The sequence below is a fragment of the Mizuhopecten yessoensis genome, unplaced genomic scaffold, assembly GCF_002113885.1.
Source record: "Mizuhopecten yessoensis strain PY_sf001 unplaced genomic scaffold, ASM211388v2 scaffold9561, whole genome shotgun sequence".
NCBI lineage: Eukaryota > Metazoa > Mollusca > Bivalvia > Pectinida > Pectinidae > Mizuhopecten > Mizuhopecten yessoensis.
Window position 1 is genome coordinate 1,115,876 of NW_018408109.1, and position 17,029 is coordinate 1,132,904.

General features: G+C 36.0%; 1 protein-coding gene across 1 annotated transcript; it reads left to right on the plus strand.

Moving 5' to 3' along the window:
• The first annotated feature begins 13,607 nt into the window (after positions 1-13,607).
• Positions 13,608-16,738, plus strand: LOC110458352. The gene is made up of 3 exons (XM_021510010.1): positions 13,608-13,780; positions 15,143-15,259; positions 15,697-16,738. The coding sequence occupies exons 1-3, from the start codon at positions 13,618-13,620 to the stop codon at positions 16,257-16,259; spliced, it is 843 nt and encodes a 280-aa protein (XP_021365685.1). The 5' UTR covers positions 13,608-13,617; the 3' UTR covers positions 16,260-16,738.
• Positions 16,739-17,029: the final 291 nt, after the last annotated feature.

Genomic DNA, 17,029 nt, shown 5'->3' on the forward strand with positions numbered 1-17,029 from the left:
TCTGCGTAAAAGATATGGTTGTACTGATTATTATCACCATCACGAGCACAGTCCGTGTACGGTTGTAGAGGTTTCAAGGATATACAATTAAAACGAAGTGTTGCAAAAGGCAGTCATTTCTGTCAGCTTGATAATTTACTGTCAAGTTTGTCAGACACATCAGTGATTAGAAACCATTTTATCAAAAATCAAAAAATTAAATATATCTATTGCTTATATATTTTCATATTGTAACGTGTGAATGGCCAATATTTGAATAAGATATATTTTTCCTATTAACAAATATTACTATTATACTTAATTAAGACAAAGAAGAGTAGAATTCTTGTATTCAATAATACCGCAGATAAAGCCAAATTATCATTGGATAATAATACATATGATATTTGAATATGTTTTACGATTGACCCATACAAATGATTGTCAAGTCATCACTAAGGATGTATATTACGGTCAGTAAGCCTCATGCAGATAACATGCGTGTTTTTTTTTAAGGTTGATGTCAGAAGTTCAAAGGAAACACGTTCACAGGCCTTCGAATCCGCACAAGGATTACCCACTACAACAATTTAATATTCACGTCACACAAAACATACTGAAAGTAAGTTTTAGGCTTTACCATGCGTATACGTAGTCATCAGTAGATCAAAGGGAAGCAACTCCTTTAGTACTAATCATTAACATGTTAAAGATATTTTCGTACTGAGTACTATCACCATCGCGAGCCTTCAAATCTTATTAACCATGACAAATAACATAAACCGTAAAATACATTCAAAGATCATTTGTATCATTAGCCGATGATAATTTAGCTTTCTCTGTGGTTCTAGCAATATTTAAAAAAAGCTTGATATTGAATACGGAAATTATACTCTTTGGTGTTTTAAGTATAACAGTAAAATATCATACACCGTATTCAATACCCTGAGCCGATCAAATCAAGCTATCTAAACTCCTGTATACAGTGTAGGCAAGTCCAGTACAGAATTATTCACCCAATGCAAAGACCCTTACAATAGGGTTTATATTCTAATTAATCTCCAATCCGACTGTTAGGTTATAGATTCATACAGGAAAGAAAGAGCTGATCTAAAATTTATTATTAGTACTTCATTCTAATGGTTTCAATACTGTAACTAGTTTTGATTTTCTTTCAAATGTGTAATATTAAAGAAAACCGTAATATTTACGAAAGTCTTTAAAAGGAACTGGTTTACCCGTTGTCAGTATAATGCGACCAGATGTTTACTGTGCAAGTGCCTTCGGCATGTTCTTTTTTCAGCGAGGAATAAATGTAGTACAAAAGTCAATATATCCACGCTATTGCAAGGAGACAATTATACCACCATACTCTGCCTCCAGCTCACATCCGAACATGCACGCATATTTTACACGTGAAGAAAACCTCCTAAAGGTTGGGGTCAACGCCTATGAAGATTTAACATTTGCGTCGGCCCCCACTTGGAATTTCAAAACAAGATAAATCCAAAAAGGTATGGGTAAAGGAAGCTTAAATCAGGAACAGTTACTTTCAGAATTCATTTGATGATAAATGGGACCTCCTTGACTTACACCTGTGTGGGTGATAAAGGTGCAGTAATACAATTCCTCCTAGAGCATTTAAATGGCACAATTACTATAAAATTATACCACCATACTCTGCCTCCAGCACACATCCGAACATGCACTCATATTTTACACGTGAAGAAAACCCCTTAAATTACCTAAGCTGTTAACAGGACGCTACATCTTAGTAAAATATTATCGTATTTTAATATACAATCAGCTTTAAACATCATTTACTTAATACATATTTCTGTAAGCAATGATCTTCCGGTTTCCAAAACGTTTTTCGTTCGTCTAACGGACTTGGTATATAAGCCTGTTATTAATTACGATTAGATAGTTCTGGATGTTTTTAACCTGTAACTAGTCCAAGTTAATGTAAATCTATCAATGAGTATATTGTGGTATCCAAAATTCTACATTCTACATATGGTTCGGAACATTGTAAACATGGGTTTTCTATAAGCTTATGAAGTTGACGAAATGACAAGATCGTGCTGTAAAATAATACGTTATTATGCTTTCTGAGGTAATTATCTTTTTAAGACTTTCCGAATTCCGAATTTCATATTCCATATTATTATGCAGACATCTTTTTATTATATCCATTTCAACAGATTAAGTATGAAAATTCCAATTGCTGCAATAAGGCTGTACTTATGGACGTAGCAAGGTTTGCCACGTCGTGCTTGGTTATCATTTGACGAAAGAATTGCGCACAGCTGATGTCATAAATTTGGACGCTGCAGCCAGGAGAAGTTTTCGTAAAAATCAACTTTGATATATCTATGGAAATTGTCAGAAAAGAAAATGCACGAGCCTTACAAAAATCAACAAAGCTAATACGAATGCATACACGAACCACTTATTTACAATTGCAAAACGGGATGGAGTTTTGGAAAAATGTGTTGCACGTTAATGGTTAATTCGAACATCACCAACAGGGTAGAGTTGAAGATACTGTACTTCATTCATATAGGTCTGCTAATTTCAACATGCGGGCAAAATGAGAATAAACTTATTCATCATCTATGGTACATTTTATCCAGGGCGAATGAAAACATACTAAAAGTATATGATTATAACGTCTCTCTGTCTGTTAAAAAGGTGATTAAAAAACTTCTTTATTACACACTCTTACAAATAACAGGTCGGTGATCATGATATAAGCTTGCTACATCTCGTCGATGAAGTAAAAGACGCTTACCCTTCTGACACGCTTCGTTTTGCCCTTATGAGTTTGCAACGGTGTCCGGGGAATGGTTTCTTTGTACATATTTTGCCCTTGTCTCATTGCTTCTGATCTTAAATTAAAAAAAAATACCGTTCGGTATTTTCGTTTGATTATTTTTGTTTGATTTTTGTTTGTTTTGCTTCCAAAAAAAGCAAATTATGTCTCGCCTATTCTAATATTGACTTTTATTTGCCTCTATATTCTACCAAATTTATCATTAACATAAAACTTATAAATATATTTATAGATTGATTTCTTACATATCTTTCATTTCATTCAAAGAAGAAGCGATAGGCATTTTCGCAATGGCAGCCACAATTTATACAATTGGAGTCTTGGACCAAGTTTGCACGGTAAAGATCATGTTTGAGAGGACTGCATTCGTGTCTTAGTCTGGTATGAAGAATGCTTAGTTTTTTGTCACCACGTAGGTAATGAGGGGGTACTGTATATGGTATGTTGGGGACTAGAGCTGATTTGAAAGATGAGAAAGACATGGATCTAATATTATAGACTAGAGTATTCCTCAATTTTCATTAAGAAGGCAAGAAAGATAAACTATCCGAAAGTAATTCAAGACCAGTTTCTGTATATAATGATTCATTTCTAGCATATGACGGTAAACCTGTAATTATTCTAGCTACTTCACGTTGAACTTTTCAGAATCGAGCAGAGTACAACCATCCCAAACCTCACATGCATATTCTAAAACTGGTAATATATAAGTTCTAGTACTTCGTCGATATCATTTATATAAATTAAGAAAAACAATGGTCCAAGAATTGAGCCCTGAGGAACTCCAGCACATATCAAACCAGCATCAGAGGAAGAATTGTTTATAAACACTTTCTGTTGTCTGTTGCTGAAGTAGTTTTCGATCCAAGAAAGGAAATTTCCTGAGATACTATATGATTTTAACTTGACTAATAAACTATTATGCCAGACTCTGTCAAAAGCTTTTGAGATGTCACAAAAAACTAAACAAGTATGCTTCTTTTCTTCTAGACCAAGACAAATATTATGATACAATTCGATTAATTGATACACAGCTGAGTGGCCAGGCATAAATCCTGATTGGTACTGATAAAATAGAGAATTTTCAAAAAAATAATTATGCAAGTACTTCAAGACAACCCTTTCAAATGTTTTACCAACCGTAGACAAAAGAGAAATCGGTCTATAGTTAGAAGGAGAATGCCTATCACCCATCTTAAAAAGCGGCATGACTTTAGCAAGTTTACAAATATCAGGATTAATACATGTACAAGTAGATAACGATAAGTTAAAAAGAAGTTCAAGTGGTTTACATACAGTTTTTGCAGTGTACTTCAACATATGGTGGCTGATTTCATCGACGCCTGAGGCTTTGCCAAATTTTAAATTCAACAAGACATCACATATTTCATTATAGTTAATGTTTTCGGTTCTAAAATAGGAATATCAGTATTGTTATCATCTATGTTAGTGATACTGCAAAAATAATTATTCAATAAATTTGATTTGTCCTTATCGTCAACTAATAAACGTCCCGATATTGGATCAACTAAAGTAGAAATATAGACTGCAAGGTCCCTGAAGATCCCAGCAATCTCTTGATCAGTGGCCAATAATAGGATCAGATGAGTAATAAAAATCAATAAGATTTCCAACATTTTCATAGAAGGATTTTCTAGCATGCTTTTTCATGTTATTAACTTTGTTTCGCTGATTTTTGAATTAAGATATATCCCGTGGATGCTTAGAATGCTTGGCTGTTTTTCGTAATCTATCGCGTAATCTCATATTTTTTCTCAGGTCTGAATTCATCCATGGCTTATCGTTAGGTCTTATAGTACCTTCTTTATGTGGTATTGTTCTACAAGCAAAAGCGAGAAAAACCTCAGTAAAACGTTCAGTAGCCGAATCAACAGAGTTACATGTAGCAAAAAGAGTATTCCAGTCATATTCCTCGATAAGGTGATTAAATAATACATAGTCACCTCTTTTATATCACCAAATTTTTCGTTTGTAGATGGGTTTAATAAATAACGGGACAGAAACATATGCGACACAACCTTCGTGATCAGTAAAGGAGTTTTCGGTAGCTATGACGTAGGAGTCGGTGCAAGACAAAGATTCTGACACTAAAATTGGATCACTTAAACTGGACCTGGTGGGACCTATTGGTGTAGGTTCATTTATAACATTTGTAAAATTAAAAGTATCAATAATGTCAGCAAAAGCATGATTCTGGGACATGGTTAGCATGTCAACATTGAGGTCTCCTATCAAAATAATATTTCTTGATAATTCTACAGCATCGTTTATTGAAGCCCAAAGATTATCCCAAAATTGATTATTGTGATAAGCAGAACGGTATGCTGTCCCAATTTTTAGACATTTGTCAGGAGGAAACAACTGAAACCATAATACTTCGGTGTCGGGGCCTTCGAGATCAACCAGCCTATTAACTTTTTAAAGCCTCATTTCCATATACTAAAATACCCCCGCCCGCAAAATTTCTATCGAGTCTTAAAAGAGAGTGGAAACCTTCTATCAATAACTCATCTATGGGGACCTCAACATCAAGATGCGTTTCGGTGAGACAAATTATATCATATTCACCTGCAATGTTTTCTATGTATTCAATTTTATTCCTTGCACTCCTAATATTTAAATGAAAAATAGAAAGCTCGCATTCCACGGGACCAGGATATGACTCAACATCCATATGCTGTAATACTAGCAACAGCAAAATAAACAGAAAATCGTAATGGTTCACGTGCGTTATAAGATAAGCATTCAACAAATTTACAAATTTTGCTATGTTGTTTTTGAAAACTATGCATAAATAGGCAAACAAACTGAAATGTAATAAGTAAAAAATAGAAACGGTACATTTTATATCCGTATGCTTTAGCGTAAGAAGTTCCGATTGCCACCCTGTGTGACATATAATCATTACCTGTTGTCAAAAATCAAGCATTTGTATACAAATCTATCAGGGTGACAAATCAGAGTTATTACAATGTAGTGTGCATAGATCCAGTGGTAGAAAATGAATAACACGTGAAAAACGATACAAAAAATATACACAAATAAAAGGATCAATATATCTTCTTGGTGCAACATGATATATAATATATAAAACTGACCGTGGAAACAGTACAGCTCCACACTTTGCAATAACGGGTTTGTTTACATAATTTTACATTTTGTTCTCAAATATCACTCTTTCATGAACCTTTCATCGACCACACAATATGCTATGTATACTATAAACTGTTAGCAAAGTTAAATGCAAGAAAAATCCGAAGAGTCCGACTGCTAGACATATTTGAACATTTCAGCGGAGCGGATACGGTTATGACTATCCATGTGGACTAAGACCACAATTAATTTTACTATATGTTTCATTGTGACATTCAATTTCATAACAAATTCCCAATATCCGATAGCCAACTTTCCATCTAACCTGGTCAAGAGCAACATCTTGGGAGTAAAATATCAAAATTTCAACATAGCATGTTGGCCTTTTTCTTGAGATAATCGTCTGCATGTGTCACCAATGTCAAAAATAAACTTCGGGGTCAGGGGTAGAGGTAAACACAGGCCTTTTAACACAGCACTCTGCACCAAAAAATAAATGCACAATATAAAAATTTGACACAGAAATTGTTAGATTGATATCTCCACAGTATTTTAACACCAAACTTTTAAACACACACCAAGTTCTAAGAGGCATAGTATAGTTTTTACTAAAGTACCTATATTTCTAAGGGACTTCATTCGTGGGTACTGAACCCGGAAGCATTTAATTGTGACCTCAGTCCTATTATAGGACTCAATTTTTTTTGATTTTTTTAAGTAAATTTTTCCTGAAACTGTAAGCAATTTGGAACTTGTTGGTGAAAACCGCGTAATTTTAAGACATATAAAACAGAAGTTATGATGAATTTAAAAAACTCTATCATACTGTGATTTTGTGCTGAGTTTGACAGACATTTTCTACATATATTTCTAACTACAAGGGTCAGGGAAAATATCATATCTTCTGAAAAAAATATGATATTTCAATTCTGTAAAGTGATTTATGAAGCAGAATAATATCTCCACTTACTCAAATAAGTTGTTTACATTATAATCTTCAACTTAATTTTTTTTTAAGAATTTAAATTTAAATTTTTGCTTTAAAATTTAAACTCTTTCATTAAATGAATATTTAAACAGTGCCAAAACCATCATTCAGTCTCCATAACTACACAAAATACTCTAGAGACAATTACAATTATCATAAAGATAAGTTGCACGCATGGACGCACCCACAGCCACCTGCATACACACATATAGACAGATAGCCAGTGCCAAAGGCAGGGGGGGTGGGTGGGGGGTGTGTGTGAAAGGGACCTATCTCTTTGATGTTAAGGCTCTCCTGTTTTCTAAATCATCATCTTTAAAGTTGATAACAAACAAACTACATAAGAATGAGTAGACAAGTGGTCAGCACCACTCTGATTTTGGATTCTCAACACAACTGACCACTGACCACCACTACTACTATTACTACTATGAAGGGAGATACTAAGAGGAGGAAAAATCATTTTCAACCTGGAAATATTCCCAAGAATAAGGGCCAGACACTTATGCCTGTAGAAGATCAAGCTGGACACCCAAATGACCGGACTGTATTTACCAGAAGGCTAACTACAGAGGAGTTCAAGCTGGTGACCAAACCTAGTCATGATGGTCGATCACTTATAGCCTCGGACACTGAAGACAGACCATGTCCAGCTCGGATACTTCGCCCATCAACAGTTCCTCAGGAAGACTCAGACTCTGAACCGGACAATATCGAGGGAAACAGAATTATTGATGTACTCTTAATGGTAAAAATGTGGAATTCTGTATTCAGACTCCATGCAGAAAAACACCATGAGACATGCAAAATTCCAGAGTTTGAACTTGACACCGAGAGTAAACGGGCCCTGGGATGGAGTTGTTCCGTGCGGTGTGCTAAGTGCAGCTACCGGTCTCCACTGCACAAGCTCTACAGAGAAGCGGACACAAATAAGCCGGGACCAAAGCCAGCACTTGTGAACAGGTACCTACCATCAGCACTATGTGGCCAGTCTGTCAGCACCAAAGGAGCCAGACTGCTTCTCGGACACCTCAACATCCCTGCCGGAGCAAAAAGTGGGATGCAGCGACAAGCTAACCTGGTGTCCAAGGAGATAACAGCACTCAACAAAATAGACATGGCCGAGAAGACCAGACAGGTAGTGGAAGTTAACCACCTGAGAGGGGATGCTAATCCGAGCACTATCGGAATAGCACTGGACGGGCGATACAACAGCACATCATTTGGGAGTGCTAAGAAACCTGGCATGAATGCCTCACAGGGAATGAGTCTGGGCATTGAGACATCAACTCCTAAGAAGTGGATAGTAGCACGCACACTTCAGAACAAGCTGTGCTGGACTGGTGCTTGGCTGAGGGGAAAAGGATATGACGTCAACTGTCCTGGCGGCCACCCTGACTGCACAGCCAACACTGACCGATACGACGGCCTGTCAGAGCATGCCATGGGAAAAAACATCGGAGATCAGCTGACCAGTCAAGGTATTTTGGTCAAGTACGCCACGACTGACGGGGACGGTACTGGAGCCAAAGGCATTGAGGAGGCCATGCAAGCGTTAGATCCCATGTGGAAGGTGGAGAGACTGGCCGACCCTACACATTTAGGCAAGGCACAGTTCCGAAAGTCTAACAGTGCCAAGTTCAGTGAGTCCATGTTTCCTGGCCGAACCAGACTGATGAGAGCGCATTCCCAGAAAATATTTTCTCAGGACCTGAAAGCCCGGAGCAGTCTGATCTTCAAGGACCTGATGAAACTTCACAATGGAAACATGGACATTATAACAAAACGTTTACCCGCTGTGCTTGATGCGACTGTTGCGTGCTACTCCGGTGACTGCTCCAAATGCAAACAGCATTCTGTCGTGTGCTCTGGGGGTGACAGTAATAACTGGTGGACACGCTCAATGTTCCTAAGTGCCAACAAAATTCACGGCCTGCAGATGACATCAGATGATGAGATGTTAGTGCTGGAACTCCTGAAGATGAAACTCAGCACCGAGACGGTCCAATCAATGCGACTCAGTACATCTACCCAAAAGAATGAGGGATGTCATCGGACGCTGAATGTTTCCTTGCCAAAGTACCAGAATTTCGGAAGAAATGCTGAGGGACGGTTGGACAACACAATTCTAACCATAAATAATACCGCAGGCAAGGCCACTCAGCAGAAAGTAGATCATCTTGGTGGAACTCTGAGTAAGGAGGTTCGACATCAGCTGGACCAAATAAGCTCCGAGGAAATGTACCAGCGCCAGCGTCAGTACAAACCCGATGTCAAGAAGAGAAATCTTGAGTTGTTGGTGGAACAGCACAGGGAGCATGCAAACAGGTCAAAGTCTGCCAGGAAGTCCGACTACAGGAAAGGTCAACTTGATCCAACACTGCATCGAACCAGGGGAGACAATCAACCTCAGGACCACCTGTATTGAGAGAAAAATGACATTTAATTTGAGGACTTTTTTGAAATCAAAGACAAAATTCCAAATTCAAGAAATATGTAACAAATGAAATAAAAGTTACATATATATGACTACCTAAAGAGGGAACCTCCACGTGGTGGTAGTCGGACAATGTTGTATCTGTGTATACAATAGCTAATACCCTCAAAAATAGTTGTTTGTTGTTTTTTCAATCAAGCCACTTTCAATTCCAACATACAATTTCTAAAACCTACATGACCATAGCATAAATTTGAATTTAAGCAATATTGTCTGTTATTATTAATGAAATGATGCTCTAAACTAATGTGATTTACATTTACACACAAACTATTGTGGCACAAATGCGAGCAATCCATATCACTTCTAATATCTATTTTTTTTTCAAAAACCATAAATGACAGTCTATGAGCATGTTTTTTTTTCCATTTCAAATCCCTGGGATCTCGGAAACTAATCAGTCCATATTTTCCATTCTTTGTTAATGGTCCCTGCCAGATTCTACATGTTCCATTTTCTGCACTGATAACTGAATTTTCTAATATTCTGTATTGATACAATTCAAAGAATTCCTCCATTTTTACTTTTAAAAATCAGGTGTAGGAATACATAAAACCACATAATATGCAAATTTAAGTGTCTATATTTAAACACTCTGCCATTAAAAAAATAATTAAAAAATTAAAATTAAAATGAATTTAAACTTTAATTTTTAATCAAATTTAACTTTTTTATAAAAACTATTTGATTCAAAAAATCAAGGATGCAGTATAGAATAATCATGCCAAATTTTATCGAAATCGGTCAAAAAATACGGATCTGAGAAATAAAAACATGCATTTTTAGACCAGTCATATAGGACTANAATGCTATGTAAACTATAAACTGTTAGCAAAGTTAAATGCAAGAAAAATCAACCGAGTCCGACTGCTAGACATATTTGAACATTTTCAGCGGAACGGATACGGTTATGGCTATCCATGTGTAAAATTCCCTATAACAGCACGTCCGGAGTTCACGGCTGCGTACCAAGTAGTATAACAGGTGCTGTTACTAGCTAGGTCACAAACCAGGTCAACGTCCTCCCCCCATTGCCATCTAGTAGTGGTACGCGTGACTTACATCCCAGTGAAATGGACCTAGAGAGCTACCAAACCAACATTACCAGCATTATAGCAGGAGGGTATATCACTTCCTCCATCACTATTGGAAAGGAGCTGGGATTATTTGACGCCCTTACAAACCTGGCCACACCCGTGTCTAGTCAACACCTGGCCGACCTTTGTCACCTTAAGGAAAGGTTATAGTACTAGCCATACTTTGTGTACGATCTGTCGAGTTGACCTTTATTTACCCGAATATATCAAGCGCTTGCATTTATTTTCATGTTTTCCCATTTGTTCATCGTTCAATTGTAACAAATACAGTTTACATGCCCTGGGACCTCAGCACTGTTTCACCTGCAACCTTGGTGATCGCTTACTTTGAACGATAGATCTACCTACGCTCCCTGAACTAATATTGACTCGAGTTTAATTTAATGGTGGTAGGAGGTCAACACGATAAGTCGTTGTGGTCTGAATGTTATTCAAGCATATGTTTTTATCTATCATAACTTATTATTATGTCTTTCCGTTACATGTCTTGGTCTGTATTTTTGGAATATTATTGTGTTGACTTAATTCTTTCAACATATATGTTGACAAATACGAGCCTATATCATAGCGCGGAAAGTGCGTCACAACGAAATAATTTGTTTATATCAATGTTATATTGCTCACAAAAATCCAATATTGCACATTTAAATGGCAGCTATTTCATCATTAATTTTTTTCAAACCTATGAAATCACATGTGATATAACATGTTTTTGAATATGCAAAAATCGAATATTTGGTTTGCAAAAATACTTTATAAGTCATCTCCAGGTATGAACGCTTATTCCCTAGAAGTGCAAGTTTTATTTCAATCGTAGCGACTATTAAAATGTGATGTTTTTTTAATTTACCTGAAAAATCAATCAATTTATGACGCATATAAGACTTATTTAAGTTTCATATCATATTAAACCTCTATAACAATGCATATGTATAAAAAGATACAAAATAACACAATATTCATGGAGCTACTCCATTACAGCATGAGGTACGGAGTATATTGTTTCTCATATATTATAACATTGGTATTTTTATATGAAATGTCATTTATCCTCAATATCCAAGCAGTAGCTCATAATCTACAATATCTTCTTCTGCTGTTACATGCATATCGACCAATATGAATAATACGCATATGAAACGACATTCGAATATTTGTTATTTAAAAAAAATTGAACGAAGTGTTTCTGTAAATAAAAATTGTCATCGATATACAATTTTATTTGTAAAATGGTTATTACGTAGGTGACTTTATTTTTTTCTTAAAAATGATGAAAATAGATAACATTAATAAAAACTGATATGAACTGTACTATCATTTTGCCAACCATGTCTAGATAATCTCAGTTTGAAAGATGCCATTCCTTTGCACTGTATGAAGGTCGCTGTGTTTCATTATCTCATAAATGTACATTGTTTCGGATTTTTTCACTGACCCCGTTTTTCGTTATGAGGACCTGACAGTTCATGAATTTACCCTAGATTGACGTGGAGGGTATCCACTATGAAGCAGAAGACGTGATCCCTTTTTGAAATTCTCCGTGACATGTTTCCTTATTTCATGTTGAGTTCATCCTCGATACTCGAGGGGTTCGGCTTAATTTCGCTCTCTGCACCCCTGGAATATGTCAGCAAAACTGAAGACACGCGGCTAGCTTTTGATTGTTCTCAGGTAAAAACAAACCTGACCAATCTTATGCTAACATGTCTTTTGGAGATTACAGAGGAGCGACACCCGACTGTCAATTTTACCGATATTCGACCGCAAGGTTCTTTTTATATACCTCAAAGGATCAAACTAGTCTTCTCGTCTCATTCACGAGGTGGCGCACTCTGATCCCCCTTTTTGCTGTCACATATTCCATGGGTGCAGAGAGTGGAAATTAGCGTAACCCCTGGAGTATGGAAGATGATTGAGTTCGATGTACGATTTTGCTGACGCTTTGATATTCTCTTGCTTTTCGTAAATAAAACAATTGAAAATCACCCACAAGGTGGCCATCATTTTTTACTGTGAAATATTCCATGGGTGCAGAGATTGAGTTCGAATTACGATTTTGCTGTTGAGTTAGTATTCTCTTGCTTTTTATAGATAGAACAATTGAAGATTAAGATATTCAATGTAACTTATATTTGACTTGTTGGCTAGGCAAGATGTAACATTCGAGTTCAGGCAGAGTGAAACAGGAAACATTCATAATAAAATTTCATAATTAAATCAAAATTTCTGTTCGGATTTTGACTGTTTGGATAGGAATCGTTATGATTTTTATGGACTAAAAAAACCTTAAGTGTTTACAAAACCATAATTCGCATTTAAAATCGACGATGCAATAGCAAAATATGAACAAAAAGAATGAAAGTTAAGGTCAGTTACTAAGTAAGTACTTGTTGTACATCAACTAAACTTGCAGGGCTTATGTATCTTAAAGGATGTGTATCACATGTGATGCTTGGAATGCTGCTTCTTTGAAATTCATTCATGAACAAAACCCATTTACACTTTTTAGGTAATGTTATTCCGCTATATCCGTCATCTACCATTAGAAACTCTACGGTACAGTTACTCTAACAATATTCAATCGTTTACATGAAAAGGTAATGTATCGCCATTTCCGGTTTCTTGTTATGATTATTTTCATAATTTCACCATTAGTGCATGTTTTGCGTTTGTCGTGTTTTCAAACACTATACTTGTAAATAGTTCGCAAACATGTTATTTTCCGTAATTATTTTCCTTGGAGACATCTTTGTCAGTTACGTTGTGAAATGCCGTCACTCCTTTAACATTGTTTCGACACCCGTATGCATATGACAAACACCAAATGAAAGAGGGCACGAAACTTAAGTCTAAAATGTTTATGTTCTAAGCTGAAGTGAGAATATATGGTCACAAACAAAACGATCAAGTATCGAAATTAAAATAGGGGCCAGTCCAGTATAATATATATTTTATTGTAAACCCTTGGTGAATACATGCACTTTCCCGATAAAATTATGAATGCATTTTGCATGAACGTATAGAACATTTATGTGTTTTTATTTAGATAATATCTAATAATTAATTAATTTAATTTTCTAGATACGTTCGGGAATGGCTGGGCTGTATGGTAGCCAGCAAAATCGTCTCCCTAGATGACTCTGACAACTATTTCATCCCCGACGGTTGCAAGCCTGGGGTCAAGAGTTTGAACTTCGCTTTCCTGTACCCCTTCGTAAATGTCATGACAAAAAAAGCCATAGAATGCTTTCGAAAGAACGGTCCGGCAGGTAAGACATGTATCATCCTACATGAACTACGATGACTGTAGCCGATACAAACCTCCCAGATGATTACCGATATATACATTATATAACTTACCCCTTTTACTGTGTCATACGTATACGGCCATGCCATCAATATAGTAATACTCACGTGAACGATTAGTCAAAACTGTGGGACATATTCCTACGCCGCTATAGGTAGTACTTCCATTTACTTTACCACATACCATTTGAAATGTTTATTTGTCATTATTTTTTTATTGCATGTAAAACTGTTCATTAAGACCAACGGAACTACTTTGCAATGCAAGGAACGACGATACTATAATTGGAGTACTTCGGTTTTAACTGAATATAGTCAGCTGAGAACAAATGATTGTGTTTTAAGTGTTTTTTTTCTCTCCAAATTATGATTGTTATGTGATAGATGTAATCTTACAAGAGTGTCCATGTCATATTGAATATATTTAACTCGTTCAGTTATTTGATATGACACGAGCCTTTATGACATTGACACTTATACACCTACAGTTATATCATTTTAATTCATTGTTTCATTCACTCATACTTCATAAAGCGCGGTAGTGTATCAAAAATATCTTTGACAGGGAATTTATTGAATACCATTACTAATTTTAAAAATTGCGTTACAATGAATAACCAACAAATACAACATTATTTTACCATTCTCCGTGGTCTCATTCATTTTCAAAATACAGTTTTAACACACTGTTTAAATGATTGGAACAGCTATTTTTGGGGGAACAAGATTGTGCTTTCTATTGTTACCAACGTAATTTTCCAACGTAATTTAAATTTGACATCACGTTATGATCGTTCCCCAATTACTCAAAGGAGGGAATGGAACTATACCGGCATCTTTCAATTGGAAAACATTCACGTGGTTCTTTCTGGTATTGGAATAAACAACTTTATTGGTACATTGTAAGTAGCTTTAGGTAAAGACTGTACAAAGCAGATATCGATATATCCGATTTTAATGTCATAACCAGATTTTTGACTTCATTATCATTATGACATTATAATTGCAAACATTGGATACCTGGTTAAATACTTAATGATACACCATCACACCACTTTTCAGTTTGTATTTATATACAATTTGTTATTAATGTATAAAACTATAGTATCGTTGAAAAACGCTTTCACGTTAACAGAAAAAAATTGTTAATAAGTCCAAATAAATGTTTTATTATTTTATTATTTTTATTATTGTGTCAATAAAATGTTTAAATAATGTTTAAAAAAAAGTTGAATGTCGAAAATATCGAAAGAAAAATCGTGACACCAAAGTTTCTAGATATTTTTGACATTGATTTTTTTACCAATGGATATCTTACACTGTAGGGTTTGGATACGATGATATGCCTGCTGGACTACCTGACGCCTTAGACAGCAGACTAGAAGGAGGAAATGCATGTACTATCGTGGATTCTATGCTTGAATCAGTTTTAACAATAAGAGGTAATACCCATATCTAATATTAAGTCCTTCTTCACGGTCGGGAGCCGAAGAAATGCTGGCAGATGTGGTCAGTGAAAAAGGGACGGGACCGATTGAAAGGGTTGGGACTTGATAAGTTAATGAGAAATAGCAGTAAAAGAATAAAATAAGGAAATATTCTGATGGGAAGACATATTTATCACTGTTAATGGTCACAAACTAAAATATTTAATTCATTGTGAGTATCGGTTGCTACTCTGTATTATAAGAGTTTCAATATTCATTTTTTACAAATTAGAAATAACGCGGAACTCAATGTAAAGTATTGCTGCCAGATATGTAATTTAATAGACCCTCATGTTGCCCAATGTAGCTGGCTAGTTATTAGGAGTATCATGCCGCCTAATGCAAATATCCATCGAGCAAACACAAACTTTACAATTACATTTCAATTTCAGGATCCTCAACTGTGACAACCATACTTGATCTTGGATCAGGATCTGGAATGTTGACTCGTGCACTGGGCAAACGTTTTCCTGACGTCACAGTCTACGGTGCCGACTTCAATGAAGACGCCATTGACAAAGCAAAAGCCAAAACGGAAAACCTTGCTAATGTGAAGTTTCTCACGGCAAATGCGTCATCATTGCCAAACGATTGGACAAAAACATTCGATTGGATAATTATTCATGACGTGCTTCATGATCTTCCATATCCAGTAGAATGCATGAGCGAGGTGTTCCGAGTATTAAAAGACGACGGTGTGGTTTCCATTGCAGATCCAGCCGTTCACAGTTGCCATAGAGATAACATAGGTGACTTGAATCTTGCCGCAGTAGGGTACAGCCTCAGCTCGGTTATCTGCCTTCCGAGTAGTCTGTCGACAGAGGGCGCTGCAGGGAACGGTATTGGCTGGGGTACAGAGAATAGGGAAGCATTTGTGACCGAGGCAGGTTTCTGTGTTAAGAACAAGCGTAAAATAGGCATGTCTTGTTACTTGACTTGTGTCAAAACTGAATAAATATGAAAGATTTTGGAATTGTTCAGAGGCTGATATTTGCCCATAAAAGGTTGTTGTTGAGTCTTACAATCAGAATAAAATATGTGTATCTGTGTTGAATATTTTATTCTTGACGTATATTTCACAACGGTCACAGTGTATGTAAAAGTTGTGGTAGTATAATATTGTTGAAAATGTACTACTATTGCCAATGATCTTACAAACCTTACAGTTCTTGTAAGATTTGCAACCAATCCAGCGTTCAATTTTTACAAAGCTCATTTCTTCAACAAGTCGTGCATGCAGCCAATCAGCATTTAGTCCGAAGAAAGCGAAACTACATACATACAAACGTAACATTTGCGCACCTATATAGACATGCTATAATTGATTGGTTTTTTTCGTCATCGCAAATGAGGACACAACAAATGATACAATTGTACTGTATATGTAAAATTTAATATTATAAGAACATTCATCAACAGTACGCATCGAATCTCAGCAAGGCAGAAACACAACTTATGTTTCCATCAAACGGCAAAATAAATGTCTGTTTCATTAGATTGTCCTGGCTTGCTTTTTCATTGGAACCATATTTGACTTCCCCGTGAATCTAGTGTCTTGTTGAACACATTAGGCAATGGGCAAGCTGAAAGGGTCCACTTATATGCATACATGGAATATTGTATCTAGTTCTGAAATGAGATAGAAAAAAAATGTTACAGTGTCAATACACCGGCAAAACAAGAAACGAACACCCAGAGTGTTCACACAACCGTAATTCAAACTCA